At 39.6% G+C, this 16,355-nt stretch overlaps 1 protein-coding gene across 10 annotated transcripts in view; it reads left to right on the forward strand.

Annotated features, from left to right (window-relative positions):
• ANKRD44 (ankyrin repeat domain 44) overlaps positions 1–16,355 on the forward strand; it is a 348,903-nt gene that overhangs the window by 278,593 nt on the left and 53,955 nt on the right. For all 10 annotated transcript variants that reach the window (XM_058710350.1, XM_058710333.1, XM_058710356.1 and 7 more), the window contains exon 17: positions 9,749–9,820. In XM_058710350.1, coding sequence (XP_058566333.1) covers positions 9,749–9,820 — 72 coding nt within the window. The remainder of the gene's footprint in view (positions 1–9,748; positions 9,821–16,355) is intronic.

Consider the following 16,355-nt stretch of genomic DNA (forward strand, 5'->3'; position numbering starts at 1 on the left):
TAAAGGCAACATAAAGAGGAATAATTTGTCTTGAGGGATGATTATACCACTCTATTTACTTGCTTACGTGATTTGTTTATTTATTTATTTAAACTTTTAAAAATTTAATTCCAGCATAGTTAAATATAGTGTTATATTAGTTTCAGGTGTACAATAATTCTATACATTACTCAGTATTCATCAAGATAGGTGTACTCTTAATTCTCTTCACCAGTTTCATTCATTCCCCTGCTCCCACCTCCCCTCTGGTTACCATCAGTTTGTTGCCTATAGTTAAGAGTCTGTTTCTTGGTTTGCCTCCCTCTTTTTTTTCCCTTTTGCTCATTTGTTTTGTTTTTTAAATTCCACATATGAGTGAAATCATATGGTATTTGTCTTTCTCTAAGTTATTTCACTTCGCATAATACTCTCTAGATCCATGTTGTTGCAAATCCCAAGATTTCATTCTTGTTTATGACTGAGTAATATTCTATTGTATATATACATCACATCTTCTTTATCCCTTCATCTATCGATGGACACTTGGGCTGTTTCCATATCTTATCTATTGTAAATAATGTTACAGTGAACACTGTGATGCACAAACCTTTTAAAATAGTGTTTTTCCTATCCTTTGAGTAAATATCCAGTAGTGGAATTACTGGATCATGTGGTAATTCTGTTTTTAATTCTTTGAGGAGCCTCCATATTGTTGTCCAGAAAAACACTTCTTTTTTCTTGTGTTTTCAATTTTAGCCATTCTAACAAGTGTGAAGTGGTATCTTATTGGGGCTTTGATTTGCATTTCACTGATGATGAGTGATGTTGAGCATTGTTTCATGTGTTGGCCATCTGAATGTCCTCTTTGATGAAATGCCTGTTCATGTCTTCTGCCTATTTCTCAGTTGGATTATTTGTTTTTTTGGTGTTGAGTTAAATAAGTTCTTTACGTATTTTGGAAACTAACCCTTTATAGGATATGTCATTTGCAAATATTTTCTCCCATTCGGTAGGTTGTCTTTTTGTTTTATTGGTTCTTTCCTTTGCTGTGCAGAGGCTTTTTAAAGATTATTTACTTGGGGGGAGGGGGGCAGAAAGGGAGAGAGAGAGAAAATCCCACACTGGCAATGGGGAGCCAGATACGGGGCTTGAACTCACAAACCATGAGATCATGACCTGAGCTGAAATCTAGAATCAGACACTTAACCAACTAAGCCACCCAGGTGCCCCAGAAGCCGTTTATTTTGATACTGTCCCAACAGTGTATTTTTTGCTTTTGTTTCTCTTATCTCAGGAGACATATCTAGGAAATTGTTTCTACGACTAGTGTCAGAACAATTCCTGCCTGTGCTTTCTTCTAGGATTTTTATGGTTTCAGGTCTCTCATGTAGGTCCTTAATCCATTTTGAGTTTATATTTTGTGTATGGTGTAAGAAAGTGGTCCAGTTTCATTCTTTCTCATGTAGCTGTCCAGTTTTACCAATACCATTTGTTGAAGAGACTGTCTTTTTCCCATTGCATATTCTTGCCTCCTTTTTTGGAGATTAGTTGACCATAGAATCATGGGTTTCCTTCTTGGATGTCCATTCTGTTCCATTGATCTATGTGTTTTTGTGTCAGCATCGTACCATTTTGATAACTACAACTTCATAGTATATCTTGAAATCTGGGATTGTGATACTTCCAGTTTTGTTCTTTTTCAAGATCACTTTGGTTATTTGGAGTCTTTCATGGTTCCACACAAAGTTTAGGATTATTTGTTCTAGTTATGTGAAAAATGCTATTGGTTTAATGATAGAGATTGCATAAATGTGTAGATTGCTTTGAGTGGTATGGACATTTTAACAATATTTGTTTTTCCAGTCCATGAGCACGGAATATCTTTCCATTTGTTTGTGTCATCTTCAATTTCTTTTTTAATTTTTGTTTTGGAGAGAGAGCAAGAAAGCAGGGGAGAGGAGCAGAGGGAGAGAGAAAGAATCTTAAGTAGACTCAATGTTCAGTGCAGAGCCTGACACAGGGCTCAATCCCACACCTGGGATCATGACCTCAGCCAAAATCAAGAGTCAAATGCTCAACCGAGTCACTGAAACACCCCTGTGTTGTCATCAATTTCTTTCATCAGTGTTTTGTAGTTTTCATAGTATAGGTCTTTTACCTCCTTGGCTAAGTTTATTCCTAGGTATTATATCCTTTTTGGTACAATTGTAAATGGGATTCTTATCTTAATTTCTGTTTCTGCTACCTTATTATTAGTGTAAAGAAATGCAGTGGATTTCTGTGTATTAATTTTTATCCTTCAACCTTACTGAATTCATTTATCAGTTCTAGCAGTTTTTTGGTGGAGTCTTTAAGGTTTTCTACATATAGTGTCATGTCATCTGCAAATGCTTAAAGTTTTATTTCTTCCTTACCAGTTTGGATGTCTTTTATTTCTTTTTCTTTCCTGATTGCTATGGCTAGGACTTCCAGTACTATGTTGAATAAAAGTGGTTGAGTGTGGACATCCTTGCCTTGTTCCTGATCTTAGGGGAAAATCTATCAGTTTTTCACCATTGAGTATGATATTAACTATAGGTTTTTCATTTGTGGTCTTTATTATATTGAGGTATATTCCCTCTGAACCTACTTTTTTGAGGGTTTTATCATGAAGAGATGCTGTACTTTTCAAGTGCTTTTTTTGCATCCATTGAAACGATCATATTGGTTTATCCTTTCTCTTGTTGATGTGATGTATCTCATTGATTGATTTGTGAATATTGAAGCACATTTACACCCCAGGAATAAATCCCACTTGATTGCACTGAATGATTTTTTTTAAATGCATTGTTGAATTCAGTTACTAATGTTTTGTTGAGGAGTGTTGCATCTATGTTCATCAGAGATATTGGCTTGTAGTTCTTCTTCTTTTTTTTTTTTTTTTTGTATTGTCTTTGTCTAGTTTTTGTATCAGGGTAATGCTGGCCCCATAGAATGAATTTGGAAGCTTTTCTTCCTCTTTTGTTTTTTAGGATAGTTTGAGAAGAATAGGTATTAACTCTTCTTAAAAATGTTTGTTAGAATTCACTTGTTAAACCATCTGGTCCTGGACTTTTGTTTGTTGGGAGTTTTTTGATTACCACTTCATTTTCATTGCTGATAATTGGTCTGTTCAAATTTTCTATTTCTTCCTGATTCAGTTTTTAGAAGGTTATATGTTTCTAGAAATTTATCCATTTTTTCTAGGTTGTCTAGTTTGTTAGCATATAATTTTTCATAATATTCTCTTAGAATTCATTGTATCTGTGGTGTCAGTTATTATTTCTACTCCTTCATTTCTGATTCTCTCTCTCTCTCTACCTTTTTTTTTGGGGGGGGGGCGGTTCTTGTTAAAGGTTTTTTTGTTGACCTTTTCAAAGAACCAGCTCCAGGTTTCATTAATCTGTTCTATAGTGTTTTTGTTTTGTTTTGTTTCTATTTCATTTATTTCTGCTCTAATCTTTATAATTTCCTTCTTTCTACTGGTTTTGGGCTTAGTTTATTCTTCTTTTCCTTACTCCTTTAGGTATAAAGTTAGGTTGTTTATTTGAGATTTTTCTTGCATCTTGAAGTAGACCTATATTGCTGTAACCTTCCCTCTTAGCACAGCTTTTGCTGCATCCCAAAGGTTTTGGACCATTTTCATTTTCGTATGCCTCCATGTATTTTTTTATTTCCTCTTTGATTTCATGGTTGACCCATTCATTGTTTAGTAGCATGTTATTTAACTTCCATGTATTTGTGTCCTTTCCAGAAATTTTTTCTTATGGTTTTCTCATTTCATAACTTCGTGGTCAGAAAAGATGCATAATGTGACTTCAATCTTTTTTAATTTGTTGAGACTTGTTTTGTGGCCTAATATGTGATCTGTTCTGGAGAATGTTCTATATGCACTTGAAAAGAATATATATCCTTTTGTTTTAGGATGGAATGTTCTGAATATGTCTGTTAGATCCATCTGCTCCAATGTGTCAAAGCCGCTGTTTCCTTGTTGATTTTCTGTTGGATATTCTATGCATTAATGTAAGTGGGGTGTTAAAGTCCCCTACTGTTATTGTGTTACTATCTATTGCTTCCTTTATGTTTGTTATTAGCTGCTTTATGTATTTGGGTTCTTCCATGTTGGGTGCATAATTATTTATAGTTGTTATATCTTCCTGTTGGATCATTCCCTGTATGATTGATTATGTAGTTTCTTTCTTTGTCTTTTGTTACAGTCTTTGTTTTAAAGTCTATTTTGTTTGATATAAGTATTGCTACCCTGGTTTTCTTTCCACTTCCATTTGCATGATAAATGGCTTTCTATCCCTTCACTTTCAATCTGCATCTGTCTTTAGATCTGAAATGAGTATTTTAAGCAGCATATAGGTGGGTCTTGCTTCTTTATCCACTATGTCACCCTGTGTTGTTTGATTGGAGCATTTAGTCCATCTACATTCAAAGTGGTTATTGATAGGTATGCACTTATTGCCATTTTGTTACTTGTTTTATGGTTGTTTTTGTAATTCTTCTCTGTGCCTTTATTCTCTTGCTTTTTTCTCTCACGGTTTACTGGATATCTTTAGTGATATACTCGGATTCCTTTCTCTTTATTTTTTTGCATATCTATTACTGGTTTTTGATTTGTGGTTTTTTATATAAAACCTTCTGCATATAGCATTCTGTATTAGGTTGATGGTTGCTTAAGTTTGGACGCATTCTTTATTCCTCTTCCCAACCCCATGTTTTGGGTATATGGCATCATACTTTACATCCTTTAATTTTGTGAATCCCTGGACTTATTTTTATAAATATAGCTAATTTTACTGCTTTTGTGCTTTCCAACTTTTCTTACTTCTATTTATGGTCTTTCCTTTCCATTGAAAAAGTCTCCTTTAACATTTCTTGCAGGGCCAGTTTAGTGGTGATGAATTTCTTTAACTTTTGTTTGTCTGGGAAATTCTTTATTTGTCCTTCTATTCTGAATGATAGCCTTGCTGGACAGTTTCTTGGTTGTAGGTTTTTTTCAGCACTTTGAATATATCATGCCATTCCCTTCTGGCCTACAAAGTTTCGACTGAAAAATCTGCTGATAGCCTAATGGGACTTCCCTTTTATGTAACTGTTTTCGCTTCTCTTGTTGCTTTTAAAATTCTCTCTTTGTCACTGCTTTTTACTGTTTTTTTTTTAAGTTTTTAATGTTTTTTATTTTTGAGAGACAGAGAGACAGAGTGAGAGCAGGGGAAGGGCAGAGAGAGAGAAAGACACAGAATCAGAAGCAAGCTTCAGGCTCTGAGCTGTCAGAACAGACCCCAACATGGGGCTCGAACTCACAAACTGTGAAATCATAACCTGATGAAATCAGACACTTAACTGACTGAGCCACCCAGGTGCCCCTTTACGGTTTTATGTGTTTTGCCATGGGCCTTCTTGGGTATATTTTGTTGGGGGAATCCCTGTGCCTCCTGCATCTAGATTTTTGTTTCTTCCAGAATAGGGAATAGGGAATAGGGAAGTTTTCAGCTACTCTTTCTTCAGATAAATTTTCTTCCCCCTTTCCTGTCTTTTCTTCTGGGATCCATATGATGTAAATGCTGTTATGCTTCATTCATGGTGTCACTGAATTCCCTAAGTCTGTTTTCATTTTTTATTATTTTTTTCTCTCTCCTATTCATCTTGCTGGCTTACCATTACTCTGTCCTCCAGGTCACTGATTCATTCTTCTGCTTCCTCTTGTCTAGTTTTTATTTCATCTAATGTATTTTTTATTTCAGTTATTAAGTTTATCTCTGATTCATTCTTTTTTTATGTTTTATTTCTCTTTGTTGAGGGCCTTACTGAGGTCCTCCACTCTTTTCTCAAGTCCAGTGAAAATTTTTATAACTATTATTTTAAATTCTCTATCAGGCATATTATCTATCTCCGTTTCATTTAGCTCTCTTGCTCTGATTTGGTCCTGTTCCTTCGTTTAGGATATGCTCTTCTATCTCCTCATTTTGTCTAGCTCTCTGTGTATGTTTCTATGTGTTAAAAAAAAGTCAGCTACATCTTCTGCTCTTGAAAGTAGTGGCCTTATGAAGAACAGGTCCTATAGTGCCCTGCAGTGCAGTGTCCCCTGTTCACCAGAACCTAGTGCCTTGGGGTATCTCCTGGGTATGTTATATGCACCCGACTGTTGTGGTTGGGCCACTTTTGCCTTCTGTCCAGTCATCTCCAATGGCTCTATTTGCCTGTTTGGGGCAGGGTTTGGTCTTTGTGTTGTTAGTGGGTCAGTCTGGGGCTGCCTTGGGCTTGAGTTGAGTCAGAACAGGCATTTGTCAGAGATACAATAGCACCAAACTGCAGGGTACTTTCTCTTTTTGGTGCCCTGAGAAGCTACCTTTTGTTAGTGAGTAGGGCAGCCAAACCCGTTATCTGCTCCTGTCCCATTGCTGGAGCCATAGTCAGACTGGTGTGGGTGGTTATCCTCCCCTTTCTCCAGGACAGGAGTCACTTTGGGGTGGTGCTGCCTCCTATTAGGAATCCTTGCACACTGCCAGGCTTGTGGCACCACTTTGGATGGACTCTGGCCAAGGATGTATTCAAGGGGGCAAGTCCACAGAAGAATGCGGGGGCAGGGGCACTGTTAGAAAGTTAGGTGGAAACTGTTGGTGCGGTGTTGGTCAATGTGTCTAAACTAGGGGACAGGGGAGGGAAAACAGTACCTGCCAACTCTTTTGTTCTTGGAAAAGTCTCCTAAGACTCCCTGCCCCTCCAGTGCACACTTTGATCTTCTTCCTATATACCCCAGGCATTTTTCAAACTGCTGTTTCTATGCTGTATCTCTGCTGGGCTGTTTCTTGTACTGTCTCTTTAAGGGCAGAGACTCAGTTTCTATCACTCTTCTGGCTTTCCCAGAACTGAGCACACTGATTTTTAAAGTTCCAGGCATTGGAGGGCACTGGGGTGGCTTGGTCGTTTGAGCATCTGACTCCTGATTTTGACTCAGGTCATGATCTTGCAATTTGTGAGATCAAGCCCCACTTCAGTCTCTGTGCTGACAACACAGAGCCTGCTTGGGATTCTCTCTCTCTCTCTGCCCCCTCCCTGCTCACATGCACATGCTCACTCTCTCTCTCAAAATAAAAAAAAAACATTAAAAACAATAATAAAGTTCCAGTTATTAAGCCCTACTGATTGTAAGAAATCACAAAATTAAGCCCCTCCAATTTTCAAAGCCAAATGTTATGGGAATTTGTCTAACCTGTGTGAGTTCCCCATGCCTGGGGTGCTTGGTCTGAGGGTCTGTTTCCCTCCCCTCTCTGTGCCCTAGGTGTCCCTCCTTAGAAAGTCGCATGGGTCTGTTTAGCTCCCAACCACATCTCTGCCCTTCCTACCCTCTTTGATGTGGCCTCTTGTCTACCTTTAGCTGGGGAGAGTCTGTTCTGCCAATCTTAGGGTCGTTTTCTGGGTTTTTTACATTGATGTGCATATTCTCTAGTTGTATTCATGGAATGAGGTGAGCTTTGAAATTTCCTATTCTGCCATTTTCCCCAGAAGTCCCTGTAACACTTCAATTTATTTAACCCATCTCTATTGCTATCTGTTTTTCTAGTTTTTTCATATAAACAGTGTTTTGCTAAACTGCTCTTCACAGAGTCACTAATAGCCTTGTGTTGCCAAACCCAGTGGTCAATTCTCACAACTCATTTTATTTGACCTATCAGGACTTCTGGCACGGTTACTCACTCTCTTGTTGAAACTTTTTCTTCACTCAGTTTCCAGACCTCACACTTCCTCGTGTTCCTTCTAGTTCATCTGCTCAGTCTGTCACCCTGCTGGCTCCACCCCCCCCCCCCCCCCCATCTCTCCAACTCTCTCCTTATCTGTCATCTCTGTTTACTTTACTGTCTTTCTCATCTCATCCAGTCTAATGTCTTTAAATACCTGAACTCCACACCCATGTACCCAACAGCTGCTTTGTTAGCATGAACTTTTGGATGCTTTAAAAACATCTCAAACATAACATTTCTGTTATGAAACCAAACTTCTGTTCTTTCCCACTACATATATTCCACCAATGTCTTTTCCATCTTAGTTCATGGAACTGCCATCCTTCCATTTTAATAGGACAAAATCCTGGGGGTCATCTTTAACTTCTCTTTTTCTTTTACATTCCCATTCAGTCATCCCATCAGGAAATCCTATTGATTCTACCTCCAAAAATATCCACAATCCAACTATTTCTCTCCATCACCACTGCTCTCCACTAGTTTAAGCCACTGTTATTTCTCTCTTGAACTTGCCCCACTCTCTCTCTGTGCCCTCCCTAGAGTCTAAAAGTTAGAACATGTCATCACTCTGCTCAAAACACTCCAGTGAAATTCCATCTCAGGATGAAAAGTCAAAATTCTTAACAACAACCCGGAAGGTTCTTGATGACACTCCCACCCCCACTGCCACTATCTCTCTGATTTCCTTTCCTGTCATTTTCACCCTTGGTCACTCTGCTCCAGCATCCTGGATATTCTTAAGCACACTTAACCCTGAGGGACTTGGCAGTTGCTGGCCCCTCTGAGTGGAACTCTCCTCCCCTAGATATCCACAAGGCTGTCTCATCACCCTTAAGACTTTGCTCAGCCAGTACGACGTTCCCTGATCACCCTATTTAAGTTGCAAACTGATCTCCCCTCCAGCTCTCTGAACCCTCCCTCTCTGTTTGATTTATGTCCATAGCACATACCATTTTCTAATTAACTGTGTAACTTTTTTCTATTGTTATCCACCCTACCCCTGCCCTGGGGAAGTGAATATTTTAATATATTATTAATTTTATTTTTGAATCTTCAGTGTCTAGGCACATTGGTAATCATTCATCAAATATTTGTTGAATAATTTTCTTTATAAATGCATCATTATGCACTTGTCTAATTATTTATTGGGAATTAATTCCTTGGGTTAAAAGTATGCACAAATTGCCCAGAAAGGTTTTAACAATTTGTTCCCACCATGAATCCCTGAGAATGTCTTTTTCCTGATTCCCTGGTCACACTATCCTTTCTGTTCCTTCAGCTCACCATGTCCATCTCCCCTTGACACATTTACATTCCCTCCTCCATGACTTCCTCCTCCAGAATACTCTCCTGCCACACCTTTACTTGGTTTAATTCTCCTTGTTATTCAGGCCTTACTTTAATTGTCACCTCCTTAGAGAGGACTTCCCTGATCATCAGCTGTCAAGTAACTTCCCAATCATTCCGTATCACATCACCCTATTTTATTTTCATTATAGCATATGTCATTACCAGATATTTATTTCTATATTTATTTGTTTGTCTATGTTTCCCCTCTCTAGAATGTAAGCTTCATGAGAACGGGAACTTTATACGTGTTTTCTAACACTTATCTCTGGTAAATGTGTGTTTGATAGTTGAACACCGGCTATTATAATTTTTCATTATTACCATCTGCTGGGTGAAAAGAGGATTAAACATGAATTATTTTCCTGGATTCATGAGGCTGAGCATCTTTCAAGTATGAAAGCCTTTTTTCATTAGCAAATGCTAAGATGATCTAGAAGTTGAAATATTTAGAGTATCTGTGTTAGATATGCTGCATCTGATTTCTTATTTGTTTCAGATATGCTGCACCAGGTTTCTTATATTGCTAAGTTGTGTGATTTTTTTACATTTCTGAAACCTCTTTTGCATTTATGTCAACGTTGGTATCCATAAAGGAGGATTCCTCCTGCAAAGTTCACTCATGTACTATTGTTTTCTTTTTGTCTCCACAGCTTTTGGAAAGAACCAACAATGGTTTTGAAGAATCAGATTCGGGTGCTACCAAGAGTCCGCTCCACTTAGCTGTAAGTGAGATGCTGTGAGTGGCTTCCACTGTTACAAAAAGAACCTAAGTGTCCTAGAACTAGGCTTCTCTTAAAATGAGAGCATAATAACGCAATAATAACAAATAATGAAAACAGTACATGGGTAAAGGCACAGGCTGCAGAGAGAAAGACTGCCTCAAATTCCAGTCCCAGCTTCACTCACTGGTGACTTCAGACACATTACTTACCCTGTCTGGGCCTCAGTTTCCCCATCTGTAAAATGAAGACAAAGGAAAAGAGATAATATTCATAAAGCCTCTACCACAGTATACTTAATAAATGATTGTTATACATTTTTTAAATCTTTAAAATCATTGCTATCTAGTAGTTAAATTTTAAAACATTGAGGAAATTTGAAAACATTGTGGCTTAAAGATTTGATTGTAGCAGACAATGCATGAGTATACAGCCTACCAAAAAATAAACCAAATACCCCAATTAAAAACGTGTGAGAGGGGCGCCTGGGTGGCACAGTCGGTTAAGCGTCCGACTTCAGCCAGGTCATGATCTCGCGGTCCGTGAGTTCGAGCCCCGCGTCAGGCTCTGGGCTGATGGCTCGGAGCCTGGAGCCTGTTTCCGATTCTGTGTCTCCCTCTCTCTCTGCCCCTCCCCCGTTCATGCTCTGTCTCTCTCTGTCCCAAAAATAAATAAAAAACGTTGAAAAAAAAATTAAAAAAAAAAAAAACACGTGTGAGATATTTAAACACAAACATGAGAGCAAGGTAAGCACATGCATTATTGCAGCTCTGCTCTTTCTGCCTGGGCTTGAAGTCAGGGTCTCAGAGGAGGTATGAGCTCTGATTCTTGTACTGGCTAAGATCTGTGAGCAGGGAGGAAGAGTTATTCTGTCACCCATAAACCTTCCTCTCCACATCCCAACAATTGAAGGGAAATGCAGCAGCCCAGAGTGAGGATCCCCAGATTCTCCATAGGGATGACCGAGCCAGGAAACTCACCCACCACCCTACCATGGTCTCCTGCCAGCAGTTGGTAATCAACAGCTATTCCTTAGGAGCCTCTCTCCAACCGGCAGCCACACCCAGCAATAGAGGCTCAGCTACAGAAGGTGTCACCACATTGTGAGCCCTCAGTCCATGGCCACAATGATGATGGTTGGAGGCACCTGGAGGCTGAATGCTGAGAAGGTTGGGAAGGAGTTGGGTCTCTGAGTTTAACTGTTATGACATTCACTTAGTACCATCCATGTACAAGCACTTTCTCAATGTCATTCTGATGAAAAATTGAGAGGGAGGTTTTGGAGAGCAAAGGGGAGTGGCTTTGTTGATGGGCATGCATAAGTAATCAGGCAAGGTGAGGGGATGAGACCATCCCATAAGGACTGGGATGAACTGATCACACTGCATGGAGCCCCCGCTTGCTTGCTAGTCTCCCCACATATCCACCAGCACATCTATTGATCCCACTCACCACCCTCTGCCACACCCACCAACACATCCACTGCGCACACACACACACACACACACACACACACACACACACACATTTTGAGTCCTGAAATCAGGCTAAAATATGCATCAATCTTTGTTCTGGAGGTGGACTTAGAGCAGAAAAGTTAGATGGACGGTGGGATATTTGTATGTATAAAACTTTATGCCATGTGGCTCTTAGTATACGTTGCCCTAAAGGCTGCTCCCTAGAATCTCTGCCCAACCACCTGGTGCACCTGGAGAAGTTACCCCAAAGCTGAGGGTTCACAGCAGAATTAGCTGACCCTAGAGAGGACTATCTGAGGTTATCTCAGATAGAATTCTCATGCCCTTTGTAAGTGGGGCTGGTTGCATTGCCACACCTGCCGGTAATCTGAGAAGAGACTTTCTTAGCTCTCCCAAATTCTGCCAGCTGTCATTCTCTTTTTCTCCCCCCAAAGAATTATTGTTGAGTGCTTACAGTGTGCCAGTTGCTCTGCTAAGGTCTGTGAGTTTCTGGGTCCTGTAAAGTCAGGGTGCTGTGTTATCCCTGGAGAGAACGGGGCATCTGGCAGCTCTGTACTTGGAGGGGCCTCGGAAGTACACCCAGAGAGGAGGTCCCAGCCACCAGTCTTCCCTTTAGCAATTCGCCTGGTCATGGTTTTCCCACCTGTAAATTCAAAGGAGTAAGTTAAGGACCCCCACACCCTTTCTAATTTGTAGATTTATTTAATTGTTTGTTGTATGATCTTGGCCAAGAACTGAACTTCCTGTGTCTCAATTTCCTCACCCATAATATGCGACAATAACAGGGGCGCCTGACTGGCTCATTGGGTTAAGCGTCCAACTTTGGCTCAGTTCATGATCTCATGGTCCGTGAGTTTGAGCCCTGGGTCGGGCTCTGTGCTGACAGCTCGGAGCCTGGAGCCTGTTTCAGATTCTGTGTTGCGCTCTCTCTCTCTGCCTCTCTCCTGCTCTCTCTCTCTCTCAAAAATAAACATTAAAAAAAATAAAAAATTAAATAAGCAGACAATAGCAGTACCTCTGTCGTAAGGCCATTGTGGGGATGACGTGTGTTAATGCGTTAAAGTGGTTAGAACAGTGCCTGGCACATATGTGCTTTCAGCTAAGCTTCATCCTCATTAACGCTAACATATCATTATTTCATTTGACATACACTCACTGTGTGTATGCTAAGCACCTGTTCTGGGAGCTGGGGAGGTTGCAATAAACAAAGCCCAGCCTCTGTAGAGTTTCTAGTCTAGGAGAGAAATAGGCAAGTAAATATTTAACATGACACATGGTGTGAAGTGCTACCAATGGGATCAGTGAGACAACACTGAGGCGACAGGCGAGGCTCTACTTTGCATAGCATAGAATCTCACATTTGGACAAGAGACCTTAAGAGCTACCCATGTTGATATCATGTGACAGAAGAGTGTTCTGGGCAGAAGTACAGAGTCCTTGGGTTAAGAGCATGATCGGCATGGTCCCAGAACAGCAGGGAGGCGACATGGCTGGAGCAGAGTAAAAAGGGAGTGGTGTAGGCGATGGTGTCCGACATGTCGTGGAGGAGGTGAGGAATCGGGGGAGGGCCTTGTACTCCCCGGTAAGAACTTCAACTGTTACTCTGAGCAAGTTAGAAAACCATTTGGAGGGATTTGAAGAGATAGATGATATGATACGACTTTTGTTTGAAAAGGATTATTTCAGCTTCTGTGTGGGGTATACATTGTAAGGGAAGAAAAACAGAAGCTAGACAACCAGGATGTAATGATGGTGATGATGTCTTTGACCAGGGTGATAGCAGTGGATTAATTCTAAAACTCTGTTATTCTTGCCTGCTAACACCTTTTTAAAAATTATTATATGCTTCAAGAATCCTATAAGTATGCCCATCACCCTCTCCAGGGGCCTCGGTGGCAATTAACTTGATAAAAACCCAAGGCACATTATTTCTTCTGGGGATGCATTCTAGCAGTGAAATCACACCAGATGCCCCCAAACCTTGACTGTCACAAGAAACCTGACCTGCGTTGAGTTACTATTTCCTGGCTGAATGACTCAAGTCTCCAGGGTTACCAACCCAGTGAATTTCATAAACATTTCATCCACTTGAAAAAATTAAATCAAGAAACAAGGCTATGCAAATGAAAGCCTCCAGCTGTCAAGATTTCCAGATGGACCCATTGTTTCGTGGATTCTGTTGAGATGCCAGATTCTTTCTCCTCATTGCCCTCAGTTCCTATCTAAAAAGTTCAAAGAAATTAATCATATTTAAGACATATTTAAAGTTACCTAATGCATTTTTTAATAAAGACATTTCATAAAACAAACTTAAAATGTTTGATTGCTACCTCTAGTGAAGACTTTAACTGAGTTATCTATTGAAAGCCAAAATATTACATGCTTTTTGAACCGACATATTTGTTCTTTTATGTGATTCCTTCCTCATTTATTTCAGAAATTATTGGTGAAACTGCCTACTAAATACCTGGATTAGGATGGAAATAGAAAGAAAGAGGGCAATTTTCATCATGTACTGCTGACATGAGAAAGGTTTCCTTTCCTGCCTACTTGAGCCTCCTTAAAAGAGTTTAAAGCTTTATTATATACTTTTGTGTGTGTGTACTCCAAGAACCATATACCTGCCCAAAGACATAATCATGCATTTAACCATAAAACAGAATTCCATGTCACATGGTAGTTTGTTTCTAGGGTTAAACTCTAGAGTGTGGAAGTAAGTGAAAGTTCTTGTATAATCAAAGTCACTTTATTATTCCTTTTAAATTGCCATTTAAGTTTAGTATACATAGTTTTATGTCTTCAGTTCTGTGGGGTAATGTTTTTGCATGCTAAAATTCAAAAGCTGCTAGCTAGACTAGGTGAAGAAATGAAAGGAATTTTATAGGTAAATCTGGCCTTTCAACCATTCCGTAAGAGAATTTGAAATGCCTGATACAGAACAAAGTATGGGTTGGGATTCTGAAGCTTTCCTAATTACCAACAGGGCCACTTCATCTTTTTTTAAAAATATTAAGCCTCTAAATTTAACACAGACTGATGGATTTATTTTTTGTTGTGAGGATTAAAGAAGAAAGCGTGGGGATAAGTTTAGCACCTAACCCAAGCGCCTTGCAGGGTGACTCTACTGTACTGAACAGCATCGATTCCTTCACACTGGCTTCCTTCCTACTACTTTTCTCTTTCCCCTATGTCTTCTCTCTATTAAATCGAAATACGTTAGCCATCATGTTTTGCAGATACGCCTGCAATTTATAAGTTGCCGATTCTATTTCCTAGGCTAAGTCATGTTGATGGAAATTAAAATGTTTACTGTCTTTGTCATAATAATAACTGGCACTGAAGGGACCAGCATTTGCAAATGACATCTAGGCCCTGCTGTTATCTACAGGGATTCATTTCCCTTTGGTGTGAAGTCAGGATTTCCACATAAGCTGAATCAGTTGCTACTATTACAGTTTAAAATAAGAAGTGTTATGCAAAATTTGTTTTCAAATAAGTCACAGGTAAGTCTAGAGTAAAATGAGATAGACTGATTTATACCCTGATGTAGATGTTGCTAGTACCACAGATTTTACAGGATAGGTCTTCCCAAGTTGGCTTAAAATCACCCGTGGCCTGAGTCGATAATGGCTGAGTTGAAACTGGGTTGTGGGTATATAAGAATTCATAAACTATCCTCTCTTTGTCTAAGTTTCAAACTTCCTATAATAAAGAAGTAAAGAAACATACACCTTTTGGCCTTGTTGCACCCTTTCCATAGGAGCTCATGAAAAGCCCACAGCTCAGGCTCTGGGGTCCAATTGGCCTGTCTTTGAATCTCAGCTGTCCCATGTAAGGCTGAGTGACCATGGAAAGGCTGGATTGTTACCTTCTGCCCTTCTGTGCCCCTGTCAGTAAAATGGGGATAACGGTAGTATCCAAATCAGCAGTTGTTTTGACAATTAAATGAGGTGCTACATGTCCAGCACGGCCTGACACACAACAAGGGCTCAGTAGAAGTTAGCTATTGCTTCACAATTCAGATCAGACTAAACGGTTTACAATCCTATGCAGTTATGGTTTGCACAGCAAGCACAGATTACAAACATGGACATATAGGAAATTATTTCCCTGTCTCAAGAAAGGCAGTATGTGTAGTAAAAGAACAATAGTCTAGAAGTTAGCCCCAGGGTGTGCCTTCTTGCCTCATAGTTCTGTGCAAGTCACTTTACCTCTGTGTTAAGCCTTCTAGAGAGGGGGTCAAGGTTTCTGATCCAATATTTGTTCTTCACCTCTTTGTGCCGTTACACGTAGAGACAAAAGTATTTTGTTTAAAAGCCAATTCAGTGGAATTACTGGGAAAAATTATAAGACATTGCTGAACAGCATAGATTTTAGTGGTCACAACTCTGGGTTTCAAATTCTAGCTTTGTCACTTAATAGCTAAGTGACCTTGGATGAATTAATTTACGTTGCTTGTTTTGTTTTTTCATCAATAAAAAGAACGTTTGCATAGGCAAATAGCTGCTATTTTAAAAATATATTCCTACCACTAATACCAATAAATGAAAATAACATCCATTAAATTAATTCATTTATTCATCAAATAATTGTGGAGTGTGTACTATGCACTAGGCATGATTTAGGATAGAACAGTGAGCAATACGCATGAAGTGCCTTCAATCACAGGTAATAAACCAATGGATAAGTAATAGGTATCAAATGGTAATAAGTGCTATAAAGATAAAATAAAGCAGGATAAGTGGGATGGAGAATGTCCGGTAGTATGCTGAGGTGGAGGGTGGAGGGCTGTGCTTTGGCTCTGGAAAGCATCCAGGTAAGGTGATATTTGAAGGAGAAGTACCAGGAGAACCATGTGGCCCTCTGGAGGAAGAGCTTTCCAGATAGAGGAAATAGAAAGTACAGATGCAAGGGTGCCTGGCTGGCTCAGTCAGAGGAGCATGCAACTCTTGATCTCCAGGTTGTGAGTTCAAGCCCCACGTTGTGTGGAGAGATTACTAGAGAAAAAAAAAAACTTAAAAAAAAAAAGTACACGGGCACCTGGGTCTCTCAGTGGGTTG

Source organism: Neofelis nebulosa, chromosome 2 (genome assembly GCF_028018385.1).
Source record: "Neofelis nebulosa isolate mNeoNeb1 chromosome 2, mNeoNeb1.pri, whole genome shotgun sequence".
In the NCBI taxonomy this organism is placed as follows: Eukaryota; Metazoa; Chordata; class Mammalia; order Carnivora; family Felidae; genus Neofelis; species Neofelis nebulosa.